We start from the raw sequence: 26557 nt of genomic DNA, 5'->3' as shown, positions 1-26557 counted from the left end.
GGTTTAGAGAGTGATTAAAAAAACCAAAATAAAAACCTTCTGTTACCCTCATCCTAGGTTTCATGTGGTCTGCTGGTGCAGAAATTTCATAAGTAAGAAATGGAATGGAATACTTGCCACCAACTATTACAGCTTGATGACAAGTACACAGTTGCAGTAAAAACCATATTTGAGGAAAAAAGCAAAGAGTACAAGAAAAATAGGAGCCCATAGCAGTCATTACAACTATCCCAAAAATAAATTTAAAAAATCTTTCTTGTTCACAGTTTGTAAGTGACAGTTTAACTTTCCAGATGAGCTGGTAATTCTGTCCAGTGACAGAACTTAAAAAAACCACCCCACTAGTTTTCCACAGCTTGAAGAGTGGTAGAGATCTACCCAAAGAGACCCAAAATTTGCAAGGGACATTAATTCACCTAATTGCAGCTACGGGTAAATATAATCAGAATGAATAGCAGCAAAAACATAATGGGCATTTATTCTATTTCATGACACAGGTGCAATACATGCAAACAATTTTACAGCTTTCAGGTCACAGAAAGATTCTCCAGTGGTTTACACCCATCTCTATTACTGACAGAAAGTGCACATCTGAAGAAGCAGTTCCTGTTTTGCCTATAATCCAAAACTTAGAGAACCTTATTCCTCATTCAAAATATTCCAGGAAGTTGTACACCTTACTTCAATCAAAAAAAAACTGGTGTTGGGTTTCAGACTTGAGCCTGTGCTACTTTTGGTGGAGTGTGAATGTACTGCGTTTGTGATAAAAAGCCAGAATCCTCTTGGCTTCATGATGTGTATTGAACAGAAAACTGCAGGCATCAAAAACTACAAACTCTGCTTCTTATCCACCAGACAAATCAAGACTAGAAAAGGAAAATGGTAAAAAAATAATTAAAACTTGGCTTATCTCAAGAGTGTTAAAAATATAAGGGACTGTGATACTCCTGTAATAGATTACTGTATTTGAAAGTATACTTTTCAAATTTACCATTACCTACATCAGCTCCCTATCCAAAGGAACACTAAAAAGTCAGGAATCTATTAACTCCTTAAATAAATGTTTTCTTCAGCTTGTCAGACCTGCTGCTCTGACCTTCTATTCTTAAATCCCCACCTTCTGCTCTGACAATTCTCTCAGGTTTCTTATCTCCCAATTCAGGACCCACATGCCAAATGACATGACGGAAGGTGGAGATAACATTCAACTGCATCTAAGAGAAAAACCTTAGGGTGAAACAGAGCTTTAGAGGCCTTGCAAACATCTCCCAGCTGTAACAGTAGTGTGACCTCTCTGCCACTGCATGCAGCAGATGCATCCTGTTCATGGATTGTACATCAGGCTCACAAGCTGACCCAGGAAGTCACAGAGCAGGCGAGAGACATGGAGTTGCTCTGCAAAAGAATGAGATCCAATCCAGCTCACCAGAGAACACAAAGCTGACACTAGAAGCCCTTGCTAGGTAAGATTTCAGGGCATGATTACAATGGAAAACTCTTTTGGCTGTCATTGCCCCAGGTCTTAAAGCCAGCTCAGTAAGACTTGCCTCTGGGATTTTTCTCCTGATACAGATTTCTTCCAGTTTGAAAGGACAGGCCTTCAGCCATGGGGGAGGACAAGCCAGGAAGCTGATGTTTGCACATTAACTGATACAGGTCACCTTTATTGTAATTTCAAAGCCTGAGACCTCACAGCTTTCTACTACACAATATGACTTTCTCCAACATTAAGAGTTGAGCAATGTACTGGGAACAAAATCAACTTTGCATACAAATAATGCTACCTAGGATATAATCCAAGGTGTACTCCTTAATTTCCTTGGACAATATTTCATTTTGGTTACAGCACTCATATAATCCTCCTTCCAGTGTAACTAAAAACTACCAGTGTAGCTGATTTAACAAAATATACTCTAAAGCTCAAGTACAGTTCTCAGAGAATGATGTAGTTTTAGCATTCTTGCTAATGATTCCTTTTTCTGCTCATTTATATAGAGATATTGATCCAGCAGAACCAATTTATTTCAGGGCCTTGTCCTGACATTGGTGATGTCAGTGAGACAGGATCATCCTGAACACTCAAGGTGAAGTGGGGGGGAAAAAAACCTAACAACCAACAAACCACCATATTTAATGCCTGATAAAAGCCTTTAGACAATGACAGTATTTTTAAGCCTCTCACTTATCTTGCCTACAGAATGAGGTAAGATGATGGTAAGGTAAGGATGAACAAAGTAGCTGCCCCTCTGCTAGTCTCTTCTCTCTGTAATTATGCATCTGGCTGCCCCTTACAGCAGGAGGTTTGAAATGGAGTAGCTGGAAAGACCACACTCTAGTGTCTCTAAGTAGTTATGGGCAAAAAGTGAATGAATCTGGCAACACAAATCCAGCACAGATGCTGTGAACTCGTGCTGCTACTTAGTCTGGGTCACGGTGCCTCCAGCTTTATTCCAAAACTTATGCAAAAACCTGAAACCACTTAAGGGTAGAACAATAACATCTGAGTGTATAACAATGAAGTACTTGAATCCTTGAAGAAAAAGTAATGGCATGCCTGAGTGGCCTAGTGGCAAACAGTCAGAATTTTAGTTCATCTCATCTGGCTTCCTGCATCAACAAAGCCAGGGAGTGGTTAGAAATATTCTGGGATGAGAAAAGAATCTCATTTTTCCTTTCATAAGAAAATATCTATTTTTTCTTCTCAAATTTATTTGTGTTTCTACATGTTTGCTATTCATGTATAAAACCAGAACCCTTTACATGGGAAATAAACAAGAAAATATGATCAAGAGGGGACAAAAGGATAAGATGAGGAAACCTGATTATGATGCAGTTATTGTCTATATGCAAAGACTGTGATTAGCCCTCCAAAACTTGGCTAATGCCTCAGAGAGCCTGTGTGGATCTGCTTATAGAAACAACATGGGAGTTCAACCACAGTAGCTGCTAGAACCTCAATGTCAAGGCGTGACCTAAACCAGTCTAGAAACCCTTAATCTAAACAGCCTCAGGGCTATAACTGGACTGGTCCTTCACTAGAGAGCTTGGCTCTCACAGCACCTACCTAAAACAATGTGGATAAATGAGCCACAAAGTCACACAGAAATAGTTCTGCTAGCAAAGACTAGTATAAAAATAGATACAACTGTGCCAGGAAAACACAGCTTTGCTCAGGGTAACCTAGTGAAGGGAGACAAAAATGTACTTACAGCAGGGAAAAAAAATCTACCACCAACATATTCTCTTTCTCTAACCTATCTTCATTGGTGGAGACTGTGTCAAAGTGGCCATAGTGCCATAAGTCTGGTGGCAAAGGTGCTTTTGGAGCAGAAATGCTTTTAGAGACACTTTTAGGGAAGCAGAAATCAGAACCTTGCTTAATGATGACACTTCCCTCTGCCTCTTTTCTAAAAGGGTTCAAGAGACTAGAGGATCAATGTATGATAAAAAGAATAGAAATAATAAGCAAAACCCTGGGCAAATGAGAACCTTGAAAGCACAGGAGAAAAAGAGAAGTCTTGATGCAAGCAGAGAGCAGGAGCAGAGGGCACGTGGCTGTACAGAATGGGTGATCTCCATACAGGGAAGGAGAAACACACACAACCTCAACATCAGATAGCAAAAATACAGAAGACTACCAAGGTACCTAAAGCATTATCTCAAAAAGCCACTGGCAAGGGAAGAGCAAAGACATCTGAAAGTTGTTGGTTAGAAGAAAGGTGGGGTGGGAGGAGGGACATTACAGGATGGGAGATGAGATAAACTATGGATATGATATCAATCTGAAGAGAGGGGAGCAGCAGACAGCACCTAATATTGAGGTAACAGACAAACAGATGCTGGTTCCTTCCTGAAACCCTGAAATAGCAGCTTTTGCAGGCTGCATAAGAGTGCACCTCCTAAACTCATGGCAGGTCAGAGAAAGGAGTTCTGACAATTAACAGGAAAGTGAGGGCATTTAGAACAGCCTGAAGAGCAATGAGGAATAATACTTATCTCTGAAAATATTAGCACATAGAAAAGAAAAGGAAGCATTTATATTATCTCCTTATCTCTATGTAGCAAATTTTCAAGAAGAACAAAATGTACCCATAGCAGCATTGTTATTAAAAACCTTGGCTAGAATAAGAAGCAGGAATTTTATTTTCTTCTGCTTTTCCTTTGACACTTCACTAAGTTCTCCTTCTACAAAGTTAAGTACACATGAATGCCTGCCATGGCAAAAACAGTAAGAACAGTTCATGATCTTGGCTTGTCTTTGTAGAACAGTGGTATACAATATTTTCTTAGTAAAACATTTTGATGCACTTTTATGATTAATGTTTGTTTAAAGCATTTTGTTAGCATTTTAACAGACACAAATTTTACTGTCCTCACAATAACAGAATTAACCATACTTACACAGCTATAACTACACAATCAGGTCATTGACCAGCATCTGAGATCAACAAAACAATGTATTGCCATATTCTTATACAAGCTCGAACATATTATGTTTTGTCTTTCCCATTACAGAACATTTATTGTTCTATATGTCGCTTAAGTAGTATTGTCATTTTAGACAGTTACTGTAAAAATCCCGAACATTTGTACTTACAGTTCCAGGCCTTGTGAAGTCAATGTTGTGTGCTACAGTTTGTTTCAAATGATTGCTAAACAAGCAAGCACAAACATTTTGAATATACTCTGGTGTAATCTAAAAATTAGGAAACAAAATGAGAACAGGATTACATAAAACTTACACTTTCTACCAGACAAGTGTTTCTATATTAAAGGCTGTTTGTTTGTTTGTTTTAAAGTAAGAAATCACACACCTGAGGCTCACTGACACAAGCACAAGGTATATACTGCAACTACCATTCTGTACAGAAATTTTAAAACTGTAAATTCTCTTTATCTGGGAATTGTTACGTGATTCACAAAACTAGTACTTAACACGTTCAGAGAGTCTAGGAGAAAACCAGATTTTGTCACCCCTCCATTTGCATACAGATTTTTGTGAATCAAAAGATTTAAAATCAAATCAAATTAAAAAATGAAGCAGTTTTGAGCTTGAAACAATGCTGATGTGTTGTTTACCTAAAGAGCAGAACTTACACAACTGTCTTGTACAGCAGAGAGAATAAATATGAATTACACAGTACAGAACTTTGTTTTTCAATGCAAAACATCTCAGTGGGTTTAGTGGTTTTGTTTTGGGAAATCTACACTTCAACAGAACACCTTGGTTTCAGGAGACTTATTACCTTCCCCAGAAGAGAGATGAGAGGACCGAGGTTATAGAAATTCAACTGAGGACACTTCCCAGACCTTCAGCAGGACAATGAACCCCTTCAAACTCAGAACGCTGTAAGTTCAATATCACTTTATTCAGTACCCAGCTCCACTTTGGATTCAGAACGGACAGAATCCAGGATCCCTAGCAGAAGAGCACCCTCAGCTGGACACACCTGGGAAGCACCAAACAAGTGCCCCGCACGAGGCTCACAAAGGAAACTGAACAACATCCGCAACAGAAGAGAGCCAGCGTCCGGATCCCGACCACAGAGGGTAATTGGATATCGCTGGAGAGCACGGAAGTGTAAATGGGAGGCAGCAAATAAATGACTGTGATTTTATTGTTGAGCAGATACCTTCCCTAATCTGCTGTAAAGCATAATCCATCCAAAAGCAAATTCTTCCCTGCAGTAATAGCAGCAGTGATCCCAGAGCAGAGTAACAAACCATATGGTGTTCATGCTGATGACAGGAGGAAGGTACATATTGACTTTTCAGCAGGCAGCCCAGGAAATGCCAGGTGGTTCTCCCTGCTAACAATTCACAGTTCCTTTAAAAGCACCTAGAGGCCACTAACATCTGCCATAGGAACAGCCTTCAGGTTACACAGAACTCATGCTCCCAGAGGAGCACAACACATGAAAAAGACAATCAACTTCATACAAAAAATACTCCTAAGAAAGTTGTACCTTCTCCACTTAGATACAAGTGGCTCATTTCACATGATGAATAACTCATTCACTCCTATCTCCCTGTTCCCTTTATCAATTAAATTAACAAGTCCACTTTAGCAGAACAGAGAGCAAATCTTTTCCTCACCAAAATTTTGGATAAGAATATTGTTTCCACTACCGTGGAATTTAAAACAGACCTGACTGAAGTTTTAAATACACAACAATTGTTGATGGGCTGGACTGCAATCAGTAATCACCAGAATGCCCTCTAATAACTGCTGCTGCCAAAGCTCAAAAGGGGACTTGCACAAGAGATCTGAGATGCCTTGTGAGATGGTGATAATTTTTTCAAGATTTCTGAGCCAGCACAATTCAACCCACTTTTTGCATTTCTTTTATCCTCTTTCACCAGGGCAATGGGAGAACAGCTCATCCAAAATGCTGTGTTTCATTAGTAAAGGGCCACAGCTCTAACAGAAATGCTCATAACTATGAAGCTTAATTCACCCTTTCGTCTCCATTTTCTGGGGGTGTGGAAGCAAGTGCACATCTGGGTCATCTCTTACCATCTTGCCAGTGACAGTGGCCTCCAAAGAATCCACCAGCTCTGCAGTGACTTCAAGGAGACCACGGTAGTCCATCTGCAACTTGCGCAATCGTTTCAGGTTGGTCATGTACCTGTGCTCACGCTTCACTAACTGCTGATGAAGATGTTGCATCATTTCTGTCAAGAGAATATTAAAAAAAGAAATAACATCACCTATTCAAACAAAAGGACAAAAGAACCCACAAGCCTTTTTACTGCTCTGAAAGGACAACCTCAATTTCTGAGGTGTGGCATTTGCCTACAAGGATAATTTCATGCCTCTAGCAAGATTCCATTTCATTGCAACACCTACGAGTATTTATTAAGCCTTAATTGTCCAAAGAACCAACTGCTTCACAGTTACAGTAGCAACACAACTATAAGGCAGTAAACATTACTGAACACATTTGTGAAGAGGATAATCCATTACTCAGTGGTTAATGGTAAACTCTATCGCTTATTTTTAATATCCTAAGTTTCTGAAAATTTGTCTTTCATTTCTATCTGAATAATAAAAAAGTTACATTTTTGATACATTTTGTTCCTTCGGGTTCAATTACTTTCGAGACAAAAGCAAAGTGAGTACCAGAATCTGTGTACTCCACCCCAGTCTCAGACCTAGCCAAGCCAGTGTTCTGCATGGAACTGGGCACTGAACCTGGAGCTGTGGTCCACAGTGCAGATTTCTGTGACCAGACAAAACCATGAAGGGAGGCACAATAATTCTGTTGTTACAGCTGATGCTGTGTATTTTACTAGAACATTATGTTTTAAATTAGTTTGCTGAGAAGCCAGCACTGCTTTAGTGCTGTGAAAGTGGCATCAGGGCCCATCTGCAAACAGATACAATAGTTACCATAGGAGGTTGTGTTAAACAGTGGGAAGGAACCAGCTTGACTGTGGAGTTTCAGACAAAAGTAGGATTCCCTCTCACAGATTGAGAATCTTTCTGGGTTTAAGTGAAGTGTTCTAAACAGCCCAATATGACACAGTTTATCTCGTTGATAAATAAGCCACAGATCCTGTACAAATCCAGCAAAATGCCCTTAAAAAAACCCAGACCAATAACCAAAACACCACTAGTAACATTAAGCAATCCTGCTGAAACTGCTAAGCTTTTTACAATTCTGTAAGCTATTATATTAATCTCAACTTCAATCAATACTAACTTAAAAATCAGTAGAGTTGAGATGACTTCCAAAGACAACCAAATTATTCAGCCTTGATGATAATAATTCAACTTTGATTTTGTTTTTATTTCACAGCCATTACTGTTAAAATGCTACCACATCTTTAATATGATACAGCTTCAAAATAAGAACATTTTTCTAAACTGAAAAAAGATTCTGAGAGCAACCACTGCACAAAACTAGCTACTCCAGCACTTTATTCTGTTGCCTAGATGAGCAAATGGGAATATATTTTTATTTAACTGTGACATAACACATTCAATTTGTAAATTTCCAATGGACGTATCTAGAGCATGACTTTCACTCAGAGGAAAGTTGGAAGCACCAAATCACAAAGCATAACCCTTCTCAGAGTTTGCTTACTTTTCATAGCCCAGTGGGGAAAATTTCCAGTGATGAAAATATGTCTTCCAACTGCAGTCAGCAGGAAAAAACTACATAACCAAAACTCAATGCACCTCATGAACACTAGTCTTGGAAATTCAGAAATAGGGTCCAATTTTACCTCTTGGCTGTTAAATCCAGGGATTATCAATAATAAACTGAGAAAAGGCTGTCAAAAAGGAATCACAAAGTCTTGGCATATCTTGCAATATGTATTACGATCTTCTCACACCTAAGTAATTTTACTGAAAAGGGGAAATTCTTTCATGACAGCTTCTCCTGCTGGAGAGCAGGAAGCTCTCATCCCTGTACAACAGCAAGCAGCTGTTCCAAGCTCAGACAGGAAGAGCTGGTTCTGTGCTGCCCCATTCCCTCATGGCACTCCTGCCATATCCCTCTAACAGCATTCATTTAGACAAATCAGGGAGCTACCAGCCCAGCTAAAAATTAGTATTAAATTCCTTTTTTAAGATGTTAAATCATTGTCATCCCAGTCCAGATTTGGTAAAAGAAAATGGTACCTTCAGAGGCATTTCAGCTGACATTTTATGTCATCTTGCAGCAGTGATCAAACTGCACCATTACAGGAATCAGAGTAATACTGTGGCTTCTCTCTTTCCCAGACACAACTCCCAGCACTGACAAATGCTTTGTACAGTATGATAAGCTTATCAAGGAGATAAAAAAAGCTCTGGATCAAACACCTACCAGAAACATTATTCATATGTCGATGAAAAGAGGGGAAATACAGCACAGAAGACTAACTTCCTGGTGCAGGAAGATACAAGATACAGTAAAGCTTGTGACTGCCAAATGAAGATGCTGGCACTGGCTATCATCTTAACTACTGCATGTTTCTACCAGAACTCTTGCCTGCTCTCTCACGTGTGTAATTGTCAAGTCTTCTAACTCCACTTCCTACAAGCAGCCAAAGAGTTACACATATGCACTTAATTCAGTGATAACTTTTTCTAAGTGAGAGACTCCTTTAAACTTACCTACACCTGAAACACTTGTTTCCTGAACTTGTACTTGCTCTGTCTCTTTCTGTCTAATCTCAGCCCACCTTCACATACTTGTCCAGAAGCACTGACTCCAGCCAGCTGAGTTCCTGCACACAGCAAAGCAGAGCTCTGAGCAGAGGAGCTGCAGGTCTCAGGAGCTGCTGTTGGACACTGAATCTTGCTCTCAGGAGAAGCAGGAGTCTCCTTCTTGCTCAAAAATTACTACCCATACTCTAAACTGACACTTTTCCACATAAATGATCAGACTTTAGCAAATCTTCACAGACAGGTAAGTCACAGTCCACCTTCTCTAGTGCAGGAGCCTGACACACTTCCACCACTCTCCTCCTCCCCAAAACGGTGGAAGAGTGGCTGTGAACTCATCCACAGGTTTGAAATAAGGCAGTGAAGGGAACAGTGGCTGAACACACTTCCAAATACCTCATTCCCTCAGTTCCTGTTAGCAGAGAGGACACAAAGAAAGTCTGAAGCTCTCTATGCAAGATGCCAACCATTCTGCAATTTTTTCCTTTCCAGCCAAACTGAAAACATATGGGAGAACTGTAAGTTAAGCATAGCTGCCACACAAATAGTTTTGGAAGTCATACAGGAACTGAAATTTTTTAGCAAATGGGTAAGAAGCCAGGTAAAGGCTGGTAAAGACCAGGTAAAGTTTAGTGTAGCAGGCAAAGCGGGCAAGGTAAACACACTGAACACTCCAGACCACCCTCAAAAGCATTTACACCAACCCACCCAAACATGAAGTATTTCAGCATGTCAGACTGATGACTGGCAACTATTTAAAAAAGGTGTTTTCAGGATTCTGCCATACTGCTCTTCATTCATATGTTGCCTGTAAATTTCCTTTGCATTTCCCCTTCACTGATAAAGTAAATATTCTCCAGCAGCGAGTAAGTGCTGTGGATCCCATGTGATGGGAACAGCATACTGCAAAAATAACCTCTTGGATCCAAAACCTTCATATGAGACAGTCCTCAAGTAACCTTTATGAAAAATCCAAACTGACTCAACCTCCAAGTCACATAACAGATCTGCAAATTCAGGCTGACCTGCATGAATTGAATTCCATGACAGTGCCTGCACAAAGCACAGAACCTGCCCAAATTAAAACTAATTAGGCCCTAAATAAGTCAGGTACAATTGGGTAGTTATTTGTTTTTAATAAGAGCATGGGATTATTGCCTTCAGTAAAGTCCTCCACAAGGAAAAATTGTAACTTCTGGAAAATAAAAATCCAAGAGATCTTTGTATTATTCTATTATTCTAAAGTCTAATGCAACAACACAAAGCACAAAATAACAAAGAAACACATGGAACTCACACTGGGAGAATACCTAACTTTCTGCCTAATCTACAAAAAGTAAATCTTCAGGATAAACCTACAGATAAAATAACTCAAGAGGAAAAGTCATTTTAAGAATCCAATTGGTCTCATATAAATCCATAACTAGAAAGTATATGCAGAAAGTCAAGTGAAAAAACTCAATGAAAGGTAGTTGGAAATCCTAAGTTCTATTTATTGACCTGATTTTCAAAAGGCACATGTTTCAAGTGTTACCACCATCTAACAGGATTCTGTGCTGAAATTATTATTTCTAGAGGACCACAAGTCACACACACACAATAAAGCGTGTATAAGCAGCGTACCTCAAAATGCAACATATCAGCCAGTCCCATTTAAATGAACACATTCTTATTCAGGATATACTAATATGCACTATTTTAGGAGGTACTATTTAAACAAAATGAGTAATTAGGAACAAAAATCAACTTTGTCTAAGATCATCAGAACAACTGAATGAGACATAAAACCTGGAAGCAAGGGAAAGGAATCTGAGGCACCTTACTTTCATCAGAACTAGAAAAGGAAAGCTGGTATGCTTTGTATGGAGTTCTCCACTGGTATGCTTTGAATGGAGTTCTCCACTTGTTTTTACCATGTTTCAGAACAGAATAGATGTTTAATACAAATCCCACTACTAGGTCCTTTCCCATTTCTAGTCCATATTTACTGATACTTATGGACTGCTTGAACGTTACTGAGTTTGAAAAGCTATCAATAGCTATCACCAAAGCTGGGACCTGGATTTCCAAGGACTTTCTGCTATGCATCACTGGTTTCCCCACCCCTGCAGATAGTAAACCCCCCACTACTTTCACAGCCCCTGACAATTTTACAGAACATCCTTACCACAGCCCCGTATTTACCTTTGTTGCACTGTCCACTCTCCTTCTGTTGCATGAGTAAAAGCAGATCAGGAAAATGTGCACCTTTTCAGCGTTTGTTCCAGAGACTCAGAATGAGAACCTGAACCAAGCCAGGTATTCTTACTATCCCAGCAAACTGCAAGTGCCTGATGCTCTAGAGAATACATAAATCAACAATAAAGACATAAAAATCTCATAAGTGCACAACTTGCAATATTGCCTAGGGACTTGAGATCTTTCGCTGACCTATGAGAGATGAAATAATTTGCCCTGGATAATATGCCCCAAATAAAAGCCCTGGAAAACTTTCAGCTAGTCCCTGAAAGGCTAATTTAAAAGACTAACAGCTTTAGAAATGCTAAGAAAGAAGTCAGGTCAGGTTGGTGCCTTTGGGCATCCTGTATTTATACATGGAAACAAAGACTGATCACATGACAAGCATGTAGGTTCATATGGATCTGGACATGGTCTTTATATGACTTTTTCAAAAGTTTGTTTTTGAATGTAGAATATAAACAATGCTCCCTGTCATAAAAACACTGAACTGCAATGTTACTGCAATTCTGCAATAAATCCTATCAGCACACTCTTACAATAAATTATACTGCCTCTTTACATTATTTCTAGTTATCTGCAGAGTGTTTTCTTAGAAGGATACAAATATAGTGAGAAGCCGAGGAGTCTGTCTGGCTTTGAGAGCAAGAGACAGGAACGTTTCCAATCTTGTCCTTAAATCCAGTGTCCAAGAATCCTTGAAAAGAAAAACAAATAATGACAGTTGTTCACCAAATATGTACACTCTGTAGAAAGTACTGCTTGAATCACAGCAATTTCCCACTAGCAAACAAGGCAGCCAGCACTGGATTTAAAAGATTTTCCCTTCACTGTTACTGATGTGAATGTATTTGCTCACTCCCCATGAAAGTACAGAAGTCAGAGGGGAGTTCAGTATTATTCCTAAATAAGAGTTCTAGAAACACAATGTATCTTTATTTAAAGTACAAAACTGTCACATAGTGTTGGTGGCTTATATACACAAACAACTGTCCTGAAAATAAAAGCACCTTTAAAAGACAAGCAACTTGAGAAAAAGATAAAAAATTATTTTCACATATATTAAATAGAGTACAAAATTTGTATTTTGCACAGCTCAGTTTTCATCCTTTGCTCCTAACAAGATTTGGGAATTGTAAGTTTTGTCAATAACTACTGCAAGCATCATGACATGACACTGGTGGGTACAATGTTTCTAAAATAAGGATTTGGAGAAAAACAGCCAATGCAGGAAAAACAGACCAGAACAGACTCAGAGCATTAACTGGAATGCTGTCCTCTGCCTGACGTAGTGTCTCATACTGACAAGGAAATAACAGTTAAGGGAAAAAGTCAAACTACACCTAGGAATCCACCAAATAGTCATGCCTTCTATTTCAAGCCTTTAGTGAAGCTGGTTTCTGCTTGAGGAAAAGCCAGCCAATGAAAAAAAAGCTCTGTCTTCCAACAAGTACCAGGAGCTCCCTAAATTTACTGCTGTATACATATATATTGCAAGCTGTTCTCACAGCTCAGATTTGCCCTTATTTCACCATGCTGGAGAGTGTACAGAATTTACTTGTTGCATTTACCAATTCAGTATCCAGACAGTGGTGTACCACAGGACACTGTATATTACCAAAGGAACCTTGTCTCCTACAGAGAGGAGTGCATATGATTTTTCAAGATGTATTACACAAACTGACAGGAACTCCAGCTATATAAAGCATCAGATGCCTGAGAAAAATATATGCCATAAGAACTCTGCTTTGTAAACTAGTGACTCACTGCTGCTCTTTCTCAAACATAAAACAATCTGTATTTCAACACTAACATGGAATGAGTTGAACAATTCCCACAAGAAAATATGAGTGAGTGTGGACTAAGAGCTTGGGCCCTGGGTTACTCAGAATAAACCTGAGGATCTCGTCTTAGATAACACATTAAAAAAAATGCTGCTAAGTATAATTAAAAACGAGTAGTCATATTCCATCTCTGAGGTCAACCATCTATCTCATTATTTATAGTTAGTCCCAAAGGAAAATGGCAGGATATGCCTTTTTTTGGTGTTAAACTGGAGCTCCTCATCAGCTGGTACATCCACAGTCAGCCCAGGGCAAGTATCACTTAAGCTTTGATTTGGTATCAAAAGCAGGGTGGCAGCAATGCGGGCTGAAGACATCTCCTTGCACCAGAGTGGCTGCCCACAGCTGCTCAGCCAGGCCAGCACAACTGTCCACATGGTCAGGGAAGCATTCAGAGCAAATAACTCTAAAAAATACCAAAACATGCTTTACAAACAAATTTGTGTAGGTATGTCAGTGTAAGTCACCACAAAACCATCTCTGCCACACAGACACTGACCTGGAAAAGTTCTTTAAAGGAAGGATGTACCATGGGGTTTGGAACAAATGGCAAAGCATAGAAGGGAAGAAACTCTGTAGTCTGGCTCAGTGCAGCTCCTTTTGTTTCCAGGTATGCCTTGAAATAAGCAATCCTGTCATCAAGTTCAGCTTTGTCCTAGGAAATAAAGCAGCATTTTTAATTTAGAAAACTACCATTCTAAATGCACTGTAAAGCTGGCAAATAAGAGACCCAAGTATATTAATACCAAATTTGAAATTCCAGTATATTTGTTATTTAAAAATCAGTATTTATTTAACTAGAGAACATACTGTATGTTTTCACCAGTCATAAAGGAAAATGTAAAACAATGCTGTTATTTTTCTCATCCAGGTCCAAAGAAAGAAGAGACATACAATTGCTTTTTGAATGTAAATTATTCCTGTTCACTTCAGGCTAGACTTTTAAAGAAAAATGCCATTGCTACACTCAGGGAAGAGAGACAACACATACTTTAGACATACTTTATTTCAGTGGTAAGTGCAGAAACAAAAAAATCCACTTGCACAGCAGTGGGAAGTGGAGCTGGCACACAGAACAGAACAAAAGCTCCTTAGAGGCTGGAAAACAGACAGCAGGCATCCAAACACTCCTGTAGCAGCTGACAGGTGAAGGCCAGGAGCTATTAAGCCCTGGCTGATCTGGCTGAATCCAGGCTACTTAAATGTCTCTTCACCATAAAAGTCCCATGTAACAGAGATTTTGTTTTATAACATCTTGGGATTTGTATTTCTCAGCATGATATATTGAGCTGGTCAAAACTGAGCTTTGCCATTTAATCAGAAATTATTGTATTTCAACTCACAGCTCAAGTCCAAACTTCAAGCAAAATAAATATTTTAAGAATCTGCTATGATGTACAATTACAAGTGTGAAAATATTGCCATTCTGGTATTTTCTGAGTTGAAATATTCAGGAACTTTGGGATAAGGACAGCTCCAACTTCCATCTCTGTACTCCACAATACAAAAGATCTGGCTGAACTAAAAAATGCAGACTGTGGCCAAAACTGGATACATATCCTTGGAATAATTCTTAGAAAATATCCCATCCTCATCCATACTAAAGACAAATAAATGAAGTGAAACAAACAACAGCAATCTGAGATTTGAATTGTGAACTAAACTTACAGGCTTTCCCATAGTTTGTTTCAAGAGGAAGGTGGCAAAGTAGATGTGGAGATAGAACTCCAGGTTCTGAGCAACTGGATCACTGTCATGGACTGAAGACAAAATATGCTCCTCCCAGAGCTGGAAGAAAACTTTCTGATCACCATCTTCAAATGCTGTAAGCATTTCTTCCTGTGAAAGGGAAAAGCATCAAGTGAAAACCCAAACACAGAAAAGCCACATATTCTTAGCAGCAGGTTAGTGATGAAGAATTCCAGTGCCATCTGAACACTTCCAATTAAAAGTTTTATTCACAAATGTCCCACCATTCAGTGACCACCCAAATATTCTTTCTTCATGTATCTTTAGTAACTTTGAGAGCCTGAATCAACCGTCAATACAAGAAGCAAAGCCCACATTTTCAAGCAGATCAGTAAAAACTTAAAGTAGTGTAAATTAAAACTAATGCCTTGAGTTCAAAATGACTGCAGTTGTGAAAAAAAATAACCCCAACTGCAAACTTGAAGGCTCCTGTGCTGAAGAAGACTAACAGGAGATTTCTTCAAATAATCAAGAATCTGTTCAGACAATTCACTGTTGTGATAACTCACAGGGTGGATATTGACCTCTGTTTTCATTATTACTCAAAGTAAGTGTAAATGATGTATTACCTGAACAGGCAATGAATCTTCTGAGGAAACATTTGCTGGTTTAGGTAGTGGCTTCCCTTTTATTTTACATTCCTTTTTAAATACTTTCACTGTTTCTTGAAATCCGGCAAAATCCAAATACTGCAAGATAAAAACATAGAGGAACAACATTTGTCAGATGATTATTGCTTCAGTAAATGATTAATCCTTTTTTAGGTGATTAATGCTTCAATTAATGGCCCATTAAATGCCAAAGTTTCTCTGCAGGATGGTTCACAAATGCCAAAGACTGCAAAGTTATAAACCAAGAACTGGTACCTCATGGCAGGAAAACACCGTCTCTGAATTTTCTCCTGCATCCTAGAGACAACTGAGCACACCATCTCTCAAAGAATGATGCCTCTTGGTTTAGCCAGTAATTTCATTCAACCAAAGAAGAAAATTTACTGCTGGCATTTAATGGACATTGAGCCTTTTGAACTGACAGAGCATGAGAGAAGTCAGCACAATTTCAGAGTGTAGCCACACTCAGCCAGATAAATAGCTCCAGAATTTAGGCCTCCATTACAATGCCTGACACTGAATGCAGACACTGAGAAATCTTGCCTTGCAAGAATTATTAAAAAAAAAAAAAAAAAAGAAAATAAATAAAGAGAGAAAACCAACCTCTTTCACTAGTCCAAGTAACTCGGCCTCATAGGCTAAAACATCACCCATTGCTAAGGGCTGCTGCTACTTCTCATCGCTGATAAAGCTGGAAAATGGCAAAGAAGGGGGTGTTAGTGCAGAGCACAGGGCTCACACAGCACAGCCCCCCAGCCACGGCATCTCCAGAGGGCATGAGGAGAGACACAGACAGACAGACAGACAGGCAGGCAGGCAGGCAGGCAGGCAGGCAGACAGACAGACAGACAGACAGACAGACACACACACACACACACACAGGAGCGCAAGGTCTACCTGCCCCACTCTCACCTGCACCACGTCCCACTGCCTCACATCCTCCCTGTCCCAGCTCCTCCTGCCCCACATTCTGCCTTGCCCCAGTCCCACCCCTCCCACATTTTCACCCGCCCCAATCCCCCCTCAACTTCCCCTGCCCCAATCCCCTATCTCCCCCACTCCTCCCTCACCCGTCCCCCATTCCCCCTGTCCCTCACTCCCACTCGCTCCCCGTCCCCCATTCCCACGTTCCCCATTCCCCACGTCCCCCATTCCCCGGTGTCCCATTCCCTCCTGTCCCCCATTCCCAGGTGTCCCATTCCCCCTGTCCCCCATTCCCACCTGTCCCAATCTCCCCTCAGCCGCCGCCGGTGTCGCCCCGGCAACCGTGGCCCCGCCCCCGCGCCGCGTCTCGCGCACGTGACCACTCTCAGCCAATCGCCACCCGGGGCCCGCGCGTTACGCGGCGAGGGCGTGCCCGTGGCTGTGGGGCGGGCAGCGCCCCCTGTGGCGCGGCGGCGGAGCTGCAGCGGCGGCCTGAGGTGGCTGCGGGGGGCTCTGGGGGCGGTTCGGGTTTGAAAATGACGAACGGCCCCAACCGGGCCTCTTGTGTCCCCGCTCCGCCTTGGGCCGGGAAAAGCCTTCCCGCTTAGAAGTTTCGTCTGAAAGAGATGTCGGGCGAAGAGGGCGGAGCTTTGCGGGGAGCGAGCGGGACGGGAGGAGGCTGAGCCCGGCCGTGGCACGGAGCGATGAGCCCGGGCGGCACCGTCCGACAAGTCCATGCCTGATGGAACTCCCGCCAAAGCAAAGGGGTGGATTGGCCAAGCCCCTTATGGAATCTTTGTGCCTCTTCAATTAACAGTGCTAATGAACTTTCCCCCACTAAGATCAGGTTTCCAGGGCACGTTAGCTGCGCGCAGTAAGACAGCCTTGTATGATCAGGTAGGTGCTGCCCGGGGTCTCGGTGTGAGAGAGCTGCTTTTCAGTCACAGCAAGGCAATCCGGCCCAAAATGGCAGGGGCCTGGGAGAAAGGAAGAGCTAGAGATGCTCCATTAGAAAAAAAATAATATGGACAAAATAGTCTGGGAACTGGGTGCACAGAAACAGCAGACGGAGAGCTTCATCATCAGGAGAAACATCCCCACTCCCAGCGAGCCTCACTGCCCTCATCACACCAGCACAGCTTTGGTGCTGCCACCAACACAGACCAATGGCCACCTGTCCCATGCCACCGACACAGACCAATGGCCTGTCCAGCCACTCAGGAGGAAACTGCAAAACCTGTAAGAGAAGCAAGCATCAGATTTCATCTGTGAAGGAGCCCATGAACTCTAACTCTACTGTCCAATGCAGATGTTTCCAGCAAATTATTTTCAGCTGCTTCTTGTCCACCCCTGAACCCCAGATTTCATGCTTAAGCTAAAAATAAAAAAGACCATGATGTGAGGTTAAATTAAACAGAGAATTTGCCCAGCCCTGCAGGAGCTATCTCAGTTCCTCCTCCGGGAAGGCATGATGGGGAGACAATAAGTTAATCCATCTTGGTTCTCATTGACACGGAATGGAAAAAAAACAATGAAATGGGAGAGCCACCCTAAAACTGAGAACAAAGACACTGCACCAATATTTCAGGCCCTTTTTCCTTCACTCTGAAGGGGAAAAATTTGTTCATGCCTCATCCCTTGCAGGTTATCTTGGGAGGAGCAATGTCCCCATAATTTCTGCTGACAATTAACCTCGCCTGTGCAGCCATTCTTCCCTGGGTCACCAGAGCAGCTATTTATACCCTTGGCCAGGGATGCTGTTGCCACCAAAACACTGTCCTTCCCCTTGGCCAACCCTGCACCCAGGCAGTGGCCAGCAAACCCAGGGTGTCCCCCCAAGTACTCTGCCCTGCTCCCCAGAACCTGCTTCACCTGGACCCTTACTGGGTAGACACTCCTGTGCCCATTTTCTGCTCATGCTCTGCAAACAAAGAAAAAAACCCAGACAAAAACATTGCTGAACCAAACCCTGTCAGGCAGCAGGGCCCACCAGAATAAGTGGACTGGGCAGAGATGTCTGGGATTATGCTCTTGAGTCACCTCTCTGCCATATGTGGGTAACACTGATTCCCCAGTGGCAGAGACACTGATGGCTCACCTGAGCACCTGCATAGGCATTTCTTCTAAGCAAAACCCAGAGCTTTAGCTGTGCAACCAATGCCAGGAACTGGAGTATAGAGCTCAAAACAAAACTCCAGATCCTGGCTGCTGCCAGCTGGAACATTTGCCCACAGAGCAGGATTTCAGAGGCCAAGTCAAGCCAATTCCAGAAGCTGAGGCAGCATCTCCTCCCAAGACACAGAGCATGGGCAAGGCTAATCCCCACAAGTGCTGGAGGAACACATTGAACCAGGTCTGCCCAAGGAGTTTCTTTCACTGAGGGACCAAAGACCCTTGCTTCCACATAAAACTGCCTGGGCAAAGAACAGCACCCTCGGTTGAAGGCCTTCAGGCCCATTGGTCCCAGCAGAGGGTACAAGCAAACCACACAAGGCTTGCACAGTCCTGAAATGTCCATGATTACCAACTCTCCTGTCCTGCCACTGCTGCAGGCTCAAGGTGGCCCCAGAGCTGGGCTGAAACCCAACCAGTCACCCACGCCAAGAGCAGCAAGCAAGGGAAGAGCCTGGGGCTGGCTGGCATTTGGCAGGGGTGAGGGTGGAGGGTGCTTCAGCCACCAGGATGCAGGAGATAAACGGCCAACATCATCATTATTATCAGCAGTGCCCACCCTTCTCTCTGAAAGGCAAGGAGGAAGAGCTTTTCCTGGCCCTGGAAGGAAGGGCAGAGATAAGGGAGAGTGATGGGGAGAGGTGAGAGGATGAGGCCACTGAATGCCTGCAGGGAAGGAACAGCAATGCTGGGGGGCTTGGGGCTCTCAGCCCCCTCCTTGAAGACCTCTTGCCTTGGGAGCTTTACCTCCAACATCTCCACCACCACTTCAGTCCCAGCACCATTGGTGCCAAGCAGGGGGCTTGCATCCGAGTTAAGGAGTGGAAAAGGGAGGCAAAGGAAATGTCCAGGGCCTCCTGGAGGGACTCTGGGATCTGTCAGAGCAGCATGCTTTAGAAGTGATTTAATTTGCACTAGGGTTAATTGAGATGAAACCCATTAGTCAGGAGGGATAGAAGCAGCTTCCTGTCATCCCCGCCTCTCACTCTGGCAAAGTCAGGAGTGTTTAGGTCCAATTAGCCCCTGACAAACAATCAGGGTGGGTCCCTCTGCAGCATCCCCAGATAGGCCCAGGAGAGCAGCACTTCCTCAGCACTAATGAGTCACTGAAACAAATGACATTATTCAAAGCATTGAGCCAGTCCTGCTCTTATTGGCTTCATCTGCCTGAGAGAAACTGGTCAGACCCCTTAGCACGAGGGCAGGATCCCACCAGTTTCCAGAGCCTTCTCAGAGGTTTTCTAGCACCTTTCCAAAAGATTTTTGGACATTTCCTGGCCATTTCATTGATGTTTTTCTAATCTTTCTGGAGGTTTCCTGTTGTATCTCCAGAACATTCCTACACTCTTCCTAGAGGTTTACTAGAATCCTCTTAGGGCTATATAAGCCTCTTCATATTGTTTTCAACTCTCACAGGTTGGCCATTTCCGAATTTCCCAAGTGGCACCCTGGAAACTGAGCAAAGCTCAGCACCTCATTCAAGCACCATGTGACCTCAAGTGGTCACAGAACAGCACCCTCAGCAGCCTGATTAGTAAACTGAAGAATTATGTAGAGATCAAAAAAAAATAAAATTGCATGTATGGGATCATTCTATAGTCTGGACATGTTTTGTAGCACAAACTCTCAAAAGCACTCTGTAAGAGCATTTCTAGTGCTATCTGGAGTCTTTTGAGCACTGTCCTGTGAGGAAACAGCCTGAGCTACACACGTATCTCATGAGACACAGACCAGCATCTTCCTGTCCCAGGAGGAAAAAACAGCAGCTGGGGGAGAAAACAAAAACAGTGGATGCTTTTCTATGAGTGCTATCCTTTACACAGTGAGAGAAGAAACCACCGAGTGACAGAGATGGGGAAGTGAGGACAGGCCAATTCCCAGTTCCCTCCTGGTGTCCCCAGCCTGGCTCACATGGCCTTTTCCTTCCACAGTCACCAAAATCTCCTGTAAAAATCTGTGTGTGGAAATTACCTCGTGGCCCTAGAATAACAGCTCAGAAATCAGTCTGGGACTGAGGTTTTTACATTTGCTTGTGCTAAGGGAGCTCTGGGGAAACGTCACTGCCAGAGCAGTAGGGATCTTACAGGCACAAGAGAATAATTTAGCACAAGAATCAGGAGTCCTCCATGGTGCCCCAGGCAGTACCCAGTGGCTTGGTGGGAGCTGCTCTGTACATACAGATTTACACAGCCTCACTGAGGACCTGCAGCAAGCATCAGGTTTGTTTTGATGATCCTGAAAAATCTGTTGCAATTAGAAAAGTGTGGCCAAAAGTCCCATGAAAAGCAGCATTGTTCACAGCTGGGCCAAAGCACCAATTCAGGACTTTAGGTCCTTCTGAGCCAGCTGTTCCCAGTACTTCTACTTGGACTTTAGAAATCCTCTAGCAATATCTGGTCTCTGGCAGGTTGCTGAACAGCCTGAAATGAGGGGTTTTCACCTCCCAATGTCTTTCCCTCTCCACAGTATTTTACAACACAAGGCATTACTAACAAATTACCTGAAAAACACCACACACCATTATTGGTTGGCATTGGCAGAACATGCTGGAGTAAGGGATACAGGTATCCATTCAAAGAGAAGGAACTGCAGCACCAGAAGACACCAATGTACATTTGTCCAGCTTCTGTTTCTTACACCACAATACCAGGTCTTTGACCATGGGATTGAAGCAGTGTTTCCCTCTTTGTTTCCAGGTTTACTGACAATAACATTGTCTGTAGCCATTTCAGGTTCTTGGCTCCATTCCTGGCTCCACTCCATTGGAGAACAGATCTGGATGATGCTGAGAACTGCAAGCTCTAACCAGCAACCTGAGACATTTCAACTTGAGGGACTTCTACCTGAAGCGTAGAACTCAAAACTGGCTTTCAGTCCCACATCTCTGCTCAGTATTCCTTAGTTTTGTAGAGAACAAAGGCAGACTATCCCATTGCTATAGTGGGATATATAGCATTCAACAAAATAAGCCATCTGCTGGAGAAGCTCCCAAGCACTACATTCAAGATTTATCTTCCATTATTACCAAGGCACGTGAGATGGTGGTATGTTCACATGGATAAAATACTCTCCCCACACACAGATACAATAAAAACCTCATTGCATTTATGTGCTGTTTCAAATGATGGAGCTTCACCCAGCATTTGCTGGCAGCAGACCTGGGCTGCAGTCCCTGGCTTGCTGCTGAGACACCCTTTGAAGTGTTACAGCCCAAAAGGTGAAGGGCCAGCTGGATAGTGAATGGTGGAGCACCATTCCTTCCTTCTGACTGCTCCTCATTCCATATCTCTGACTAAAATTCCCCCTTAGCTAATGAAACACATCAGTGTGACAAGTTACATGTCTGGGTCCACTCCATCTAGGCTTGCAATGTAACCTGCTCATATCAGCTATTTTGCTCATATTTGGTGAAAGCACACACACAAAAGAAAAGGGATTCTGTGAAACAAGGAAAAACATGCCCCCTATTTCCCCATCATTAACACCCAGAGCCCTTCTGTCAGCCCCACACCATCACATGAATACCAGGATAAGCAAGGGGGAAGATCACAGAGGGAATCTGGAAGCAGACCTCATCTGTGCAGCTGCTGGCAAGCAGAGACCTGCCCTCTGTGGCATCAGTGCTATGGCTGGGCCAGGCTGCAGTTGTGACCTTGCTCATCCTCAACAAGTGCAGAGGTGTGTACAGATCCCAATGATTGTACAGAGGAGCAGTCAATCAAGCTCTGCTGGACAAGGATGCACAGTATGAGTTTAGTTTTTAACATTTGGGGAGAGCAAAAGTTTTCAGACTTCCTTTTCCTTTTTTTTTTGTTTTTAGCAAGTTTTATGTCAAGAGTTTTTAATATATTTATTTGAAAACAAGGTTTTGTGAAAGAGTACACTAAATAGCATATATCTGTTCTTCAGCCATAAAACACGGACTATCAGCTTCAGCTCAGCACAGATTGGGGATGCATGCACTGAACATCAGATCTCAATAGGAAGGTCTTCATGCCTGTCTTTCTGATATCAAGCATAGTGTCTTCTTTAGATGACATGGCCCTGGAGGAGGGAGAGAGAGAAACGAGAAAATCAAATGTATTTAATTAAGGCTTCTTGTGGTTGGCCCCACACACTCACCCAAGCCTGTCACTGACACAACATTTATAGTTTTTAGCAAGGACTTTGTTTCCGTGCCCGTCCACCAATTCAAGTGCATAATCTCTGCTCCTGGGAGCCCTGAGACATGCCAGCCCATATTTGGAAATAAAGCAACTGGATTTCTGCCTCTCAGTGAGAAACTTGCACATCCATTCAGGCAGTTTAACCAAGGAACCTGAGAACTGCACCATTTATTGCCTGAAACAGATCTACACTAGCATTCAGAGCCCATGACTGAAGTGTCTTTAAATACTGCTAAGAACTGCTGGGAAGACTAGGCAACTCCAGGGAGCAGAACAGTAGTTCTGTTTTGACAAATCCTGGCACCCTGAGGTCAAGTAGATGTCAGCTTTGTTATGTAAACTATTTGCCCCTCTGGGACCATCTTTCAGGAGCTGACTTGTCCCTGTGACCCCTGCACTGCTCTTTGCCCAGTCAGGCTCTACTCAAGAGCAGTTAAGCCTGCCAGATTAGAAAGCAGATCCAGTACAACTGGGTCAGGCCTGACCAAAAAGAATGAATTTGTGGATTTCTAAGCTGCCAAACTCTTAGAATTAGGACAGAGCTTTTTTCTAAATCTGCCACAAAAGCTGTCAAAGAGCTAAACCAAGAGTGCTGAGTGCTGGTAACTGCTTCACTTGGTACAAAGAGGCTTTTCCTTCATTGGGATTTAAAAAGGAGACTCTACACACTACACTGTACCTCAGGCCTTAATCATCAATGTACTCAAAGGGCTCTGGTGGTTCAGGTTCTTGCTCCTCTTCCTCAATCTTCGGACCATGAGCTGCCACGGGTTCAACCAGCTCCTCCATGTCTTCACTGGTGTCCTTCAGGATGATGATGCCTCCAATGGAAAGCTGCAAGACAAGTGCCATGAGCATTTAGAGCTGCTTGCCTCTGCCTCATGGTGGAGTGTTTGTGGCCACAGAGTCTATCCTAGGCCATATGAGACTCCTCAGCAGGAAGGAGTTTCAGAGAGCAAAGCATCTGACACTCACCTGGATCTCTGCCTGATCAGGGCATGGAACAGGCAGAGTCTATCTAGGTTACTTTTCATATTTCTTCTATCTAGGTCTCAGTTCAACAGAAAGTGACATCTGTATTCACAGCTTTACCCCATTCCCAGTCTGAGGCTTTCCACATGAAAACTAATTGAACTGTAATTGCTTTATAAGGCTCATCTTTTCAGGTTTACAATACTTAGTGAAGCCTCTCTGTGTAGCTGCCTCCCAGGAGATTCTCTGAAACAGAGACTAATCTGATCACTAGTTTCCACAGAGTGATGAATCCTATTAGCAGAACCTCACAAAACCACAGGGGAATTAATTACAAAGATGACAACCAAACCCGTTGGCAGGCTGCAGCACCTCCGGCAGTGGAACACAAGGCCAAAGAGGCAGTGCTGTGTCACACCTGGCTGGGATCAGGCCTTTGGCCACAGCAGGATTTTGGGCTATAAACAGCATTTCAAAGAGGTCTTTTACTCTGGCATTCCCCAAAGCAGAGCAAAGGTCCAGAACGGCTCCATTCCAAGAGGCTCCTTGGTTACACACCCTAATCCCAGCAAAAACTGCACTGTTCTCTTCAAAACCTATTTATGGGGCTTTAAGGCAGGAAACTGAACTCCCTCACCAAGGACTCTGCTTCTTTTGAAATTGAAGCGAACAGACACATTTCAGTGAGTGGACACTTACTGGAACACACAGCAGATCTTCCCAATCCAAACAGCAGTTGGGTCACCTTGTTTCAAAGGGTAGAAAATAAAGAACCCTCCCACTGCTTTGCTAAAGGAGATGTTTCAAAAGGGAACAGCACACAGAGAATTCCAATGTGCTGATGGAATTCCAGGAAATCCATTTATTAAAAACATCACTATTTTCCAGGAAAAAGTATTACTACTACTGAACACCATTTTCCCATGCATAATCCTGGAAATGGGGTTAAGTCAAGCATGTTATTTCTTGAACAAAAATAAAGGGCAGAAGACTTTGACTCAAGAGATTTAGAGTTCAGGAGCCAGCTTATCAGATTTGCAATATATCTGAGATCTCACAGAAGTTAGTTACCCCTTGGGCTGAGTGCTAAAAGACCTTCTTCATTCTCCATCTGACAATCACATGCTCTCTCTTCTCTATGTTTATAGGAGCTGAAGGAATTTTCTAAAGCCAGATGTAACTCAATAGGAAGTACATTCAATGAAAACAGCCCTCCATGTAGGTATAAATCCCACTGCAGAGTAATAAAGCTCCAGCACAAGTCCTGATGTATTTCACTGCTTTGACACTGAACCTGAACAACTTCTCAGCCTATTTTAAAGATCATGGCTCAGTCTTTATGTTTCCAACAATGTCATTAATACACAGAGTATGTCTGATTTTCATGCTGCACATTTGACACAAGTGCAAGAAGAAAGAAAAATAAAGCAGCATTAGCATGGTGAAAAGGTTTGCAGCAGCTGTGATGTTCTCCCAGCTAGAACTGCCTGTGACCATTTGCAGAGAGGGACATTAAAAAAGGAAATATGTTGACAGCAAAGCTGCAAATCTCTGCAACACATTCCAGTGCTGCACCAGCTGTGAGTTCTCACGTACACACAGAACTTCTGGGCCTTACACACAAGCCCAGCACTGGGAATGCTCTGCCAAGCACATGGACTGGGAAGGTGACACTTACTGGTTTGAAAGGCTGGTACCGGCAGCTCTCTGTCATAGTGAGAACTTTGAGCTGAGCAGGCATGACTCTGGCTGGGTTGTCCAAAAGCTGGAAGTTGGGTTCAGGCTCTTTTTTCTTTTCTTTTTCATCCTTTTTTTCATTCTCATCCTGTGGGGGGAGAAGAGAAGATCAGTATGATTTCAGCAGTAGCCTCTAACCTTTCACAGTTCAGCAGGGTAAGGTACAGTTAGGCAGCAATCCCATAGTGTGGTGAGAAACCATTCTTTTGCTGAGGAACGTGCTAATATTTATCTATCAGCTGGCACAGAAAATGCCAGCATGGATCTAAGTGCTCTTGACAAGGCATTGCCTCACTCTCAGCTGCAGATGAAAGCAAGTTCAGTGAGAGGTAGCAGTGAAACAGTTTAACCTCTGCTTTCCCTTTCTCCTACCTTTTCTCTAAACTCACTCACCACTTTTTGTCACAGCTGAAGATTCTTTAATATCATTACTGAGCATATGAAAATTGCCAAAAACTGCCCTTGTATTTTTGCAGCTATAAAGCTGTCACTGACATTTCACAGTACTGGCAGTGACAGCAGTTCACCCAAAATGACTCGACCTCAGCAACTCACTAGGGAATTACAGTGAATCCCTCCCTTATCAATTACTCAGCAGCTAGAGGCAAAAAGCAGAAGGAAAAAAACCACTATCCTTTACATACTTCAAAAGGTGGGTCATTTTTTCCCTCTTGCTCAGAAACATTTGAGTAGCAAACAAAAAAAAACCAAAACAAAACAAAACAGAAAAGATGGGAACAACCACCAGGAAACTATTGGGAACACCACTGAATGCATGGCATGTCCTGCAACAGCAGACAGGGCTTTCTCTGGCACAGCAGCTGCTCATTGCTCTGCAGATCCCTTGGAAACTATGGATTACTAGTCACATAACAGGCATAAGAGAGAAACATGAAAGCAATGATACCTCTAAAACATTAGGACAATGGCAAAACACTCAACTCAAACACAGCAGGTGGCAGCAAGCTCCCTGTTTACTATCCT

At 42.6% G+C, this 26557-nt stretch overlaps 2 protein-coding genes across 3 annotated transcripts in view; both read right to left on the bottom strand.

Moving 5' to 3' along the window:
• Window positions 1-16862, bottom strand: part of ARMC9 (armadillo repeat containing 9) — a 59798-nt gene extending 42936 nt beyond the window's left edge. For both annotated transcript variants that reach the window (XM_036388647.2, XM_036388649.2), the window contains exons 1-9: window positions 16824-16862; window positions 16206-16293; window positions 15561-15680; window positions 14911-15081; window positions 13742-13897; window positions 12003-12095; window positions 11345-11369; window positions 6518-6675; window positions 4598-4696 (exon numbers count right to left, since the gene is read on the bottom strand). In XM_036388647.2, the coding sequence (XP_036244540.1) occupies window positions 4598-4696; window positions 6518-6675; window positions 11345-11369; window positions 12003-12095; window positions 13742-13897; window positions 14911-15081; window positions 15561-15680; window positions 16206-16256 (873 nt within the window). In that variant the 5' untranslated portion in view covers window positions 16257-16293; window positions 16824-16862. The remainder of the gene's footprint in view (window positions 1-4597; window positions 4697-6517; window positions 6676-11344; window positions 11370-12002; window positions 12096-13741; window positions 13898-14910; window positions 15082-15560; window positions 15681-16205; window positions 16294-16823) is intronic.
• A 5660-nt stretch (window positions 16863-22522) lies between these two features.
• PSMD1 (proteasome 26S subunit, non-ATPase 1) overlaps window positions 22523-26557 on the bottom strand; it is a 66155-nt gene continuing 62120 nt past the window's right edge. The window contains exons 23-25 of the mRNA XM_036388763.2: window positions 25515-25661; window positions 23544-23698; window positions 22523-22742 (exon numbers count right to left, since the gene is read on the bottom strand). Of these exons, the coding sequence (XP_036244656.1) occupies window positions 23552-23698; window positions 25515-25661 (294 nt within the window). The 3' untranslated portion in view covers window positions 22523-22742; window positions 23544-23551. The remainder of the gene's footprint in view (window positions 22743-23543; window positions 23699-25514; window positions 25662-26557) is intronic.

This window comes from Molothrus ater, chromosome 10, assembly GCF_012460135.2.
Source record: "Molothrus ater isolate BHLD 08-10-18 breed brown headed cowbird chromosome 10, BPBGC_Mater_1.1, whole genome shotgun sequence".
Lineage (NCBI taxonomy): Eukaryota > Metazoa > Chordata > Aves > Passeriformes > Icteridae > Molothrus > Molothrus ater.
Note: the sequence above shows the minus strand (reverse complement) of the source record. Positions and strands in the feature narration are given on the sequence as shown.